The 10,880-nt window shown below is 48.9% G+C and overlaps 1 gene segment (V, D, J or C); it reads right to left on the reverse strand.

The window, feature by feature from the left end:
- Positions 1-8,933: 8,933 nt before the first annotated feature.
- On the reverse strand, positions 8,934-9,511 carry LOC118979941 (immunoglobulin lambda variable 1-40-like). The segment is given in 2 exon segments: positions 8,934-9,295; positions 9,403-9,511. Coding segments are annotated over 2 exon segments (420 nt in total).
- Positions 9,512-10,880: the final 1,369 nt, after the last annotated feature.

A 10,880-nucleotide genomic window follows, 5' to 3' on the forward strand; every position in this document is an offset into this window, starting at 1 on the left:
GTGGTAGGGCCCCTCCCTGATGATAAATCTCTTATACATACCCTCTCTACAATAACTAAGACAAAATCTTTTGCATCTCATTCAAAGTATTTGGGGCCGGTTGACAATGGGTCTCATCTCCTCCCTCCCATCTCCCATCTGTAGCCTGTGAACGAGCACACGTGGACCCTGGTGGCTAAACTGAAACTTACTTCTGGACCCTGTCACATTAAATGCTGGTCTGAGCCCCCACCCCCCATTCCTAACACTGTCCTTACGGGACACACAAGCAACCATTCACCCTTCACCCTACTGCACATCCAGAAACAGTGTCAGCTTAGACCTACTGGGGGATGACTCTAGGCCTTCGTGAAAGGCAGGAGCAGTTCTGAAAGAGCTCACAGCATACATTCATTCATGCACAAAGCCATCCTGTGTTGAGTTATGAGGTGAAGGCAGTGCTTTTCATGAGATATGGGAGGAATTAATGCCATTCATGGAACAGAAGTATTTAAATTAGTGATAATGAGCCAACAAAGAAATTTCTACAGTGAAAATAAGTGAAGTTATTCTTTAAATAAACATGGTGGGGCCAGTTCTAAAGAACGTCTTGAATTGTGAACCCTGTAGTCAGCCCGTCTGCTCTCCTGTTACCTTTGCAGTCAGTTGTCTGGAACAGGCAGCTGCTCTGATCCAGAACAGAGTTTAGGCATTCCTGCCCTCAAGCACCACAGAGGCTGGGGAAGGAAGACAAGCAAGGACACTCCTCTGGGACAGCAGCTCTGGCTCCATTTCCCAGTGTCTCTGCCTCCTCTGCCTCTTTACACCAGATTATGGAGTGTGTCTTGGTTGTTAAATGCTGGCCAACCCATTGTTACACCTGACTGTCTCTGTGCACATGTGTCCACATTGGAATGACCTTTCTTTTGCTGTCCTGCCTGTTACCTGTGAAATTGTTGATGACATTCACTCCTGTTTTAAAGAGGACTTTGTCTTCATGAAATGGTGGGTTAAATCATGTCACAGCTTAGAAATGTTGATCCCATTCCATATCCTGGGGCCATGAAGAGCAAACCTTCTGAGCCCATACTCTCTAGACCAGCCTCTCTGAGCATAGGATGGGGGATGGGAAAAGCGTAGGGTGCACTGAGCCCTGGGTTTGTGTCTCACTACCCCCCTGCATGTGTCACTGTGGTGATGGTTGCTGTACCACAGAGCACAGTAATACGTGGCCTTGTCCTTAGCCTGGGACCCCAACAGGGTCAGGGCAGCTTTGCCCCCGACGATGGAGCCTGAGAATTGGGCAGGGGTCCAGGAGTGTTTATTGCCAGTATCATAAATCAGAGTCACTGGGAATTGGCCAGACTTCTGCTGGGTCCTGTATGGATAGTTACTGCTGGTGACAGCGCCAGTGCAGGAGCCACAGGTGAGAGTGACTGTCCCTCCTGGGGACACAGTCAGTGAGGGCTCCTGAGTCACCACAGCCTGAGACCTGAACCCTGAAATGAAAAAGGACACATGTTAAGAATGAAGAGCGAAGAGGGATCCCTCTAAAGGCTGGTCTCTGAAGTGTCCACAGACCTGGGCAGAAGGTCAGGAGGGGGGACAGGAGGCGAAGAGTCCAGGCCATGGTGAACACTTTCCAAATTGGGTGGAAAGTGTCCCTTTATTTCCTCCTCAGCTCCCTGGGTGAAGGGTATGTTTGGTGGGGCATTATGCAAATATGATTACACAACACCATCCAATTCTGGGTCCTCAGGACAGTTCTTAGCTTTCCTGTGAGCAGAACGCAGTGGTTGTATGAGCTTTCAGTCTGTCCCTTGAGGGGAAGCACCTGCTGTCTGTCAGGTCTAACTGAGGCCATGAATGTGGGCACAGGGCCCTTTCCATTAGAACCACTTGAGTTGCTTTCAGGCATGCACCTCTGAGAAGACCCACAGCGCCCTCTGGTGACGCCCTCTACGGAACATTCAGGGTGATGGAAACTTCAGAAGGATGCTGCCCATCTTAAATGAGTAAATAAATAAACAAATAAATAGATGAAACAAATTGACCTATTGCTGGTTTCTTGCAGTTTTCTTTTTTAATTTTACATTTTGTGTTTTTCAGTTCTATAATTCCCATCTGCTTCGTTTTCATGGCTTCTGTTTATATTCTGAGTTTTTTTCTTTTTCCATTTGTACCAAAAATGTTCACTGTTGCCCTTCACGTGGATTTTAGGGTCATTGCCAGACTAATATCTGTCACTGTGTTTCTATCGAAGTCATCTTAGTGTTTGTGTCATGTCTCTCTTCTCATCAAGTATTTATTTCCTGGTTCTTGAAAAATCAAGTGGGGTTTACACTGGATGCTGGACTGTGGGAGGTCACAGGGGGAGCCCCTGAGTCTCATTTCCTCTGTCCTTCATCAGGCCTCCCTCCTACTGAGCTGCAGCACAGAAGGTCAGGGGGTGGATGTCCAGCTCCCACTGGCCCCAGCAGAGGTGGAACCCTGATTCCACTGCTCTGTGCTCTGACACCTTCCTGGGGACAGTGAGGCAGTGATTGTCACCTGTTGGTTCCCTTCAAGTGGAGTGAGAGACAAACCCACTGCTGGTCCCTGCTGACCTCAGGGAGAGATGCACAGGGCTGAGGGGAGCTTCTGTGCTCAGTGTGGGTGGGCACTGACTCCTCACTGGACTCTTTGGCCTCACTGGACACCAGGGAGGGGACAGGACACCTGCAGTGCTAACTCTCATCCTTCAACCCTGCCCTGCACCCCTAATTCAGTGATGTTAATGCAGGGGGGTTCAAGGCTGTGCCCTCAGTAGTTCCCACATCCACCATCAGGTGTGCGGGAGTGGGTGCAGACTAGCTCTGCCTTGTGCCATTTCCTTCAGTCTCATGGCTGAGTGATGAAGTTCAAGCTCAGCTCACCCCTGAATGGCTGGAATCATAGGTGAGGATTTTTGTCCACTTGGAGTAACCAGGAGAAGATGTTCTCCCAGAGAATGTTGGGAAAGTTTCTTCCTCCTCTGTTTTCTTTCAAGCTGTGTGTTCACTATTGTTTCCCACTTAAATTATTTACTGAAGTTAACAAAAAAGTCCTCCTGAGTCCGGATTTGTGTTTTTGAGCTTTGAAACTACAGGAATAAAGAACTTAGAAAGCTGTCATGGCAAACAAGAAAGTAAACAGAACTCATTTCTCATTTTATTAGACATCACAGTTTAAAAACAGGGCCCATTGTCACTCACTTGTAATTTTACCTCCAATATTAGTAATCCTGTAGATTGAAAATAAACTGCATATTGTAGAAAATTTAGTCCAGTGATTTTGATGAAGGTGACGTATTAGAAACATAAAAGGTAGAAGCTGCTCAAATCTGAATCTAAATATCATGCGGATCCTTTCTCCGGTGTGGCATGACAGACAACACAGTGTCTCCTGATCCTCCGAGGTGTCTGGGTTCCTGCCTGGGAGCAGAGGGCCCCAGGAAAGCCAGGTGGCAGATGTCATGTCACCAGGAACTCTAAAATCAGGTACACAGCGATTCTGTTCACATTAGGAAACCACATAGAAAATGAGACATTTATCTTGAGCCCACAAAGATAGACAAGGGTGAGACCATGAGGTCTCTGGGTTGACAGCACAAGTGATAACAGAAGCCAAAGCCCAAACGAGTGTTGGTGACAGTCGGGGACAGGACAGTGATGGGTGACTAGAGAGGGGAGGGCAGGTGTTTACTTCACGTCCGTGTGTCATGGGAGCTTTTTGTGGCCAGGGGGTAAGTCCTGTGACAGTGCTGATCAGCCTCCTCATCAGGGTGGTCATCACAGGGGGTCAAAGAGGCTGTGAGCACCAAGTAGGACCTGGTGAAAGGATGACTGTCAGGGACCTTTGTCCCAGGTACCAAATCCCAGGTGATCTGACCTGAGATTTTGGGACCATTACCATGGCAAGGCTCAATGTGTTTGCTGACATATGTTCAGGAGAAGGTCACATCAGATCTGGGCTCATCGAGAGCCCCACAGGGGGTGTGATACAGGAACAGCAGGGGAGCAGGCGCTCCTGCTGCCCCACAGCCCAGCCCCCACCCCTGATGTTGACACACTCCAGTGGGGTAGGAGAGGGCAGTGGGGCACAGTCAGTGCCTGTGGGCTCAGGAAACCCCACTCACAGGTGTCCCCATGGTCCTGAGTGGTGGCAGCTGTGAGGGCATCTTATCCATGGACCCACTTCACCCACATGCCTGGAGCAGTCTCAGGATTTCCCCAGCAATAGCGGAGCGTCCTCACCCTATTGCGACCCAAATAGCCATCTCTGGGCTACAGGTCACTAATGGCCCCTTTGATAACCGTGTTCACTTGATTTAGCTGAAGGCATAGGGACTCAGAAGAGGTTCCAGGCCAGCTCTGTGCATGGATTTCCTCCTGGGCCTGAGTCTGCACCAAGGATCTCACTTCCTAGCGCCTCGTCAGTGCTACACAATGGTTTTCAGCCAGCCTTGCCCACAGGAGCCTGGCAGGAAGGGGAAGGTCACTGCTTTGCCCTCCAGGACAGCAGGGTCCCTGCTGTGGTGGACAGTACCCCACTGCGATGGTCCCCAGGCTCTATAGAAAAAAAAAAGAGCTCTCTCCTTATTTCAAGAGAAAAACAGCAGTGTCAAATGCTCTGGTTATACTACACTTGGGAAACAGGTAACATTTCAGTGACATAATGAATAATCTATTCTGCATTGGTTCTGTTTTCCTGAGACTCAGAAACCTGGACTAAAACATTGAGACTAGACCCACTGTAAACCGGGAGATACTTTCAAGTAAAGTTTAGAAATAGAGGAGTTATTTTTAAATGTTCATTTGCTGTGAACCAAAACTCTGTTAGTCTGAGGTTTTTGTCCCAGTTCCCCATCTCTGTGAGTCACTGTGAGGAGCATTACCATGCCATGTAGCACAGTAATAGTCGGCCTCGTCCTCAGGCTGCAGCCCAGAGATGGTCAGGAGCCCTGCATTGGCCGAGGTGTCTTTGGATCCAGAGAAGCGGCTGGGGACCCCAGAGCCCTGGTGCTTGCTTGAGTCTGAGTAGAACCTCAGCAGATACCGGGGAGGGCTCCCTGGCTTCTGCTGGTACCAGTATATGTTATAGCTGCCAACACTGAAGCCACTGCTGAGGGTGCAGGTGAGTCTGGCTGTGGTTCCAGGAGATGCAGAGAGGGAGGGTGGCTGAGTCAGCACAGGCTGGGAGAGGGAACCTGCAGAAACACAGACACAGCAGGGATGGGGCATGGGCCAGCATAAGGTTACTTTGAACAAGAGAGGACAAAGCTTAGTTAGCGGACTCCACAAGGCCTGTCCCTACCTGTGCAGTGAGAGAGGAACACGAGGAGGAGAGGAGTCCAGGCCATGGTGCACACAGCCCAGCCCCTGAGCCCACAGTGGGGCTGGGCTGCCCAGGCCTCCTTTTCTCCCCACCCTCTGCCAGGGGAGGGGCTGTCCATGCAAATGTGTGTTCACCCAGGGGCTGCCCAGCTCCTCCCTGAGCCCTGGTGCTGGAGCTCAGCTCACACCCCAGACAGAGGGGAATGGAGGTTGGCTTCACCCCTTGAAAAGTCACAGGAATAAGACAAGATCAGGTGCATCTATGGTACAGTGGCCTTACAGAATATATCTGCATGAACGTTTAACCTTAATCTCAAGAACATAAACACCCCTGTGTTCATTGCCCCATTACTCACATTCACTAAGACAGGGAAGCAGCCTAAGTGTCTATTAGTAGATAAGTGGATAAAACAACTAAGGGACATTTATACAATGGAATACTACTTGGCAATTAAAAAGAAGAAAATTTTGCCCTTTGAAATAAAATGGAATGGACCTGGAGAATATTATGTTGTGTGAAATAAGCCAGTCAAAGAAACACAAATACCATATGATTTCACTCACATGTGGAATCCAAGCAACAAACTGAACTCACAAGGGAAATAGAGACAGACAAACTGAACTCACAAGGGAAATAGAGAGACCAAGGTGACAGCTAAGGGGGGAGGGTCAGAGGGTGAAGGGACTGAGCAAAAAGGAAAAAAGGACTCATGGACATGAACAAGGGCAGGGTGATTGTGGGGAGAGGGGTCTTTGGGGGGAACTAAATGGTAATGGAAAAATATCATTAAAGAAAGAAAAAGCCTGAGGAGGAAGCACCTGCTGAGAGAACATGAAGGTCCTTGCTCAGAGGATCTGCCAGGCCAGAGAGGACCCATCTGCAGTGTAACAGTCAGTGAGTTCCCGCCCCTCCCCCAGCCCAGGCTCCTTTGAATAAAGGGTCCTAACTGAGCAGCTGTGTAGGGACCACAGGATGGTCCCACAGCGCCACCTGCTGGTCCCAGCGCACACTCCTCACCAGGGCCTGAAGCCCTAAGAGCCCTGCTGGTCTCTGCAGCTCAGCAGGTTGCACATCATTCCTTGGGCTTCATTCCTAAAAGTAGAACGACTGTATGATCCTGAATTCCACTAGTGCGTGTTTATCTGAGAAAAACTAAAACATCTCTAAAAGACGTGTGCAACCCTAGCTTCACGACAGCTTTATACAATAGCCAACATGTGCCAATAACCTCAGTATTGGTTGATGGGTGAATGGCTAAAGATCATGTCATCCATAATATATAATGTTAAATCAATGTATAAGCGAGCCTTTGCAAGAAATGGAATCTTGGCATTTGACACAACATGAAAAAAACTTGGGGACATTATGCCACATAAATAAGCCAAACAGCAAGACACATACCATTATCTCACTTACATGTGTCATCATGAAAAAAATCCCGATAAACAAAAGATACAGAGAACAGATCAGTGGTTGCCAGAGGCTGAGGGACGGAGTTACAGAAATGAGTGAGAAAGTTCAAAGGTACAAATTTGCAGTTAGAACATAAATCAGACCCTGGACGGGTAGCTCAGTTGGTTAGAACATGTCTGGATGAGGCAAGGTTGTGGGTTCGACCTTTGTTCAGGGCACATATAAGAAGCAACCAATGAATGCGTCAACAAGTGGAATAACAGCATCCACATCTGTGTGTGTGTCTCTCTCTCAGTGTCTCTCTCCTCTTTCTCTCTGTCTCTCTTCCAACCCCTTCCTCTCTCTCCTCTCTAATGTCATTTCTCCACAGAAACCATCACTATTTTTTTAGAATGTTCTAGAAGCCAATATCTGGGAAAAGGCAGGCTCATCACACTGGGCACCAGCATATGCAATTCCAGTCAGTGGACAATACAGTAAAATATTTAGAGTAAACTAGTGCAGAACATGCACCTTTGTAAATATTTCCATATGCACTCGGGCGTGCCCATGAGCCAAACCTGAATTCATGTTCCTTGTATCTGCCACTCTGACTGGTCACTGCTGGGAGCATCATGCCTCCTCCCTCTGGTGATAAATATTGATTTCCATTCCTGAATCAGCAGTCTGGCTCCCACCTGTGCCCACCCACTCATGTGATTATGTAATGACAGTGCACCTGTACTGCTATCTCTATCCCCTGGGAATCCACTTTGTCACCTGGAGAACAGTTTCATGTGCAGGTTCCTTTGCTGGTGGTGTGACAGGCAACCTCACTGTCACAGGTACTTTAGTCAGTGACTTTCCTCCCCATCCCAGGGCAGTGGCTCTTGCCTTCACAGTGTCAACTGATGGGCTCCTGTCACTTCTGCATCCCCCCCACGGGGCCCTCAACCTCCTGAACTGCACGTCATGTGCACACGTTAAGGTCTGTCATTGTGCTTCTCAGTTTTCAATGCATTTGACAGGTCGTAGTGCCATTTAGGTGCCATTACATTGTCATATAGACTAATTTTGTTGTTCCTGCTTTTTTTTCGCGTAGTCAAGTTTACAACAGATGTTCACACTCTCCCTAGAGTTTTGCCTCTTCCTAAATGTGGTATCGTTAGAATCATAATCTGAATCACATTGCCTTTTAAAAAGAGGCCACTTGTTGGAGAACGTCACTACTGCTCCCAGCTTGGGTGAGTCGACACACAGCTGTAACAACACGCCCACTCACGGCTTGTTGGTTGCTGTCATGTTGGGGAGACTGTTAACAAAGCAGCTGTGAACATTCACATACATGTTTTTCTGTGGAAAGAAGATTTGAATTTATTTTTACCATTTATTTTATATTGTTATTGAGGTATAATTGACATACCATATTACATTAGTTTTAAGGGTACAACATTATTGTCCTATATGGATATATATTGCAAAAAATTTCCAGGAGAGTGAGTCTAGTTGACATTTGTCACTACATATGGATACAAATATTATCACTTCTTGTGTTGCTAATGTTTGAAGTCTGCACATTCAGCTGCGTTCACACAGGTACATTCACAGCATCTCTGCCCTCCTCCTGTGCTGTCCATGACGTCCCCAGAACCATTCATTTCACAACTGGATGTTGGTCCCCTTTCACTCCCTTTGAACACATGGGCCACCTCCTTCATCTGTTACCTCTGGACATTACCAATCCATAATAATTTTGTACTTCTACATGGACATATTTTACAGTGAGAATCAGAAGACAATACAGCAGTCAGCAGTGATTACACTGAAGGACATTATAATACTAGATGTAAACAGGTTGACTCATCCTTCATGCACAGCACACACAGGGCTCATGTCCCAAGTTGGTTCAGGGGCCCAACACAATGTTTTATTTACTTGAACATCACAATAAAAACTGAATAGAAACCAGTCAGGAAGTAAACTGTTTCCACCTTGTGATAAAATAGACTTTCAGCTTCATTTAGGACACTTAGTCTAGGAAAGGGCTGCTTTTCCAGAGTGACTCTGAGGACAGAGAGAAGATAACAACCTCCAATCCTGGACAGTGTCCCTGGGGGAACCTGGGCCCAGGACAGCAGGAGAGAAGGAGCAGAAGTCACAGGGCACAGGCTGAGCCTGAGCAGCAGTGACTGCAGTGTTCACCCCGCTCACAGAGGACACAGGGGTTCTTGTCTCACTTCCCCACAGGCCTGCAGTACTGTGGGACCACTGAGATCATCATCATAGGTCTGGCAGTAATAATCGGCCTCGTCCTCAGCCTGCAGCCCAGTGATGGTCAGGGTGGCTGAGCTGCTAGACTTGGAGCCAGAGAATCGGTCAGAGACCCCTGAGTATCGATTGCTATTATCATAGATGAGGACTTTGGGGGCTTTTCCTGGGAGCTGTTGGTACCAGTACACATAATTACCGCCAATGTTGGAGCTGCTTCCAGTGCAGGAAATGGCGGCACTCTGTCCTGGGTTCCCAGACACTGAGGGCAGCTGAGTCACCACAGCCTGGGCCCAGGATCCTGCAACACAAAGACACATGCAGATGGTAATAACGGGTCTAGAGACAAAGAAGAAAGTACAGCATGAGTTTCCCCAGGGGCCATCCCCTGTCCCCACATGCAGTCACCTGTGCAGTGAGACAGGAGTGTGAGCAGGAGAGGGGACCAGGCCATGATGGAGACCATCCTTGAGTCCTGCCTTCTGTGGCCCCACAGCTCAAGCAGGTTTTGTCAAAACCTCCCTCTTCCCTTTGTACTCTGAGAGAAGAGGACCCATTTATGCAAATGCCCCTCCACCCCACCTTCTCAGCTATTTGATTCCTCCCTGAGCCCAAACCACCTGCCCTTGCCTGGGGACACCAGGGGTATCTACAGGGGTGGGGCTTTGTTGAGACCTGTTCTTTGGGGAAGTCACATCTCTCAGCCTCCCCTGGCTGGCTGGTCCCAGCTCAGATCACCCCAGTTCCCTCAGGAACAACACCTGAGCGCCCTCTAGTGCCCAGGCCCAGACTCCCATTGTATGTGTGGTGTGACCAGAACCTCTCAGACACAGCCTCTGACTTCCATTTTCTGTGCACCAAAAAGTGCCTGGGGGCCAGGCCGCGTGTTCCCTCTTGTGGCCTCCCCATCATTCCAGGGCACATCAGGGATGTCCTCAGAGACCTCAGGGTGAAGCTTTCCTCACCTCCCTCTGCTGTTCTTGATCAGGAATGACATAGTGTCTCTAATGTAAACCCTTAGGCCAGCATCAAGTCCAGAGCAGTGACCAGCCCCAAGGCAGGCATGTCCCCTTCTGTGAAGGACATGGGTTCCTTCCTCCCTGGGTGTTAGAGGTCTCCTTCCCTGAGGGTCCCCAGCAGAATTGAGGAGAAAGCGCCCCTTCTCTCTAGGGACAGGGCGACTGTGCGCGAAATCCCCCCTGCTCACCCCTGGTGTGCAACGCTGTGCAAATCTTTGTCTGTTCTTATCTCACCTTCAGAAGACCCTCATTCCCCAAACACTGTGAGCAGTGAGTCCTCCTGGGAGGCTGTTTTTTAAGTTCACAGTCAAAAGTGGGCACTGATTTTGTGAGACGAAAGAAATCCCATGACTTTGTTTTCTGGCTTGAAAGGTTTACCAACTTTACATGCACATTACACATGAACTGCATCGCACTGCACGGGAACGACAGTCAGTAGTTCAGAAACACCCATCACCACCAGGAGCGTGCTCACAAGGCATGAATGGGCAAGTCTGTGTTTCAGAATCACCGCTGTATTTGGTTAATAACAACAGCATCTCGTCACCGACCACAGCCCGGTCCAGGCCTTTCTGCTTCTCTCACCTTCTCTGATGGGTCCTGAAGGAGGAAAAGCAGCATCATGGTCTTATTTGTCCTGTGACACAGACTTGACCATCTCTGTGATGGAGACAGGGCAGTGTGACTGAGGTCCTCGTCCCAGACCCAAGCAGTCCCTGCCAAACCCCCGTGGGCAGAAGTGCACTTGACGGCCACGTGTGCAGCCTCCTGATGCTCACCAGCACTTTCCACCCGAGCCTCGGCCTGTAGGGCTGTGACCAGGCTGGGGTGTCATCAGAACATTCCAGTGTGAAGATGGGACTGGAC

Source organism: Sturnira hondurensis, unplaced genomic scaffold (genome assembly GCF_014824575.4).
Source record: "Sturnira hondurensis isolate 20B ecotype Veracruz unplaced genomic scaffold, ASM1482457v3 Scaffold0022677, whole genome shotgun sequence".
In the NCBI taxonomy this organism is placed as follows: domain Eukaryota; kingdom Metazoa; phylum Chordata; class Mammalia; order Chiroptera; family Phyllostomidae; genus Sturnira; species Sturnira hondurensis.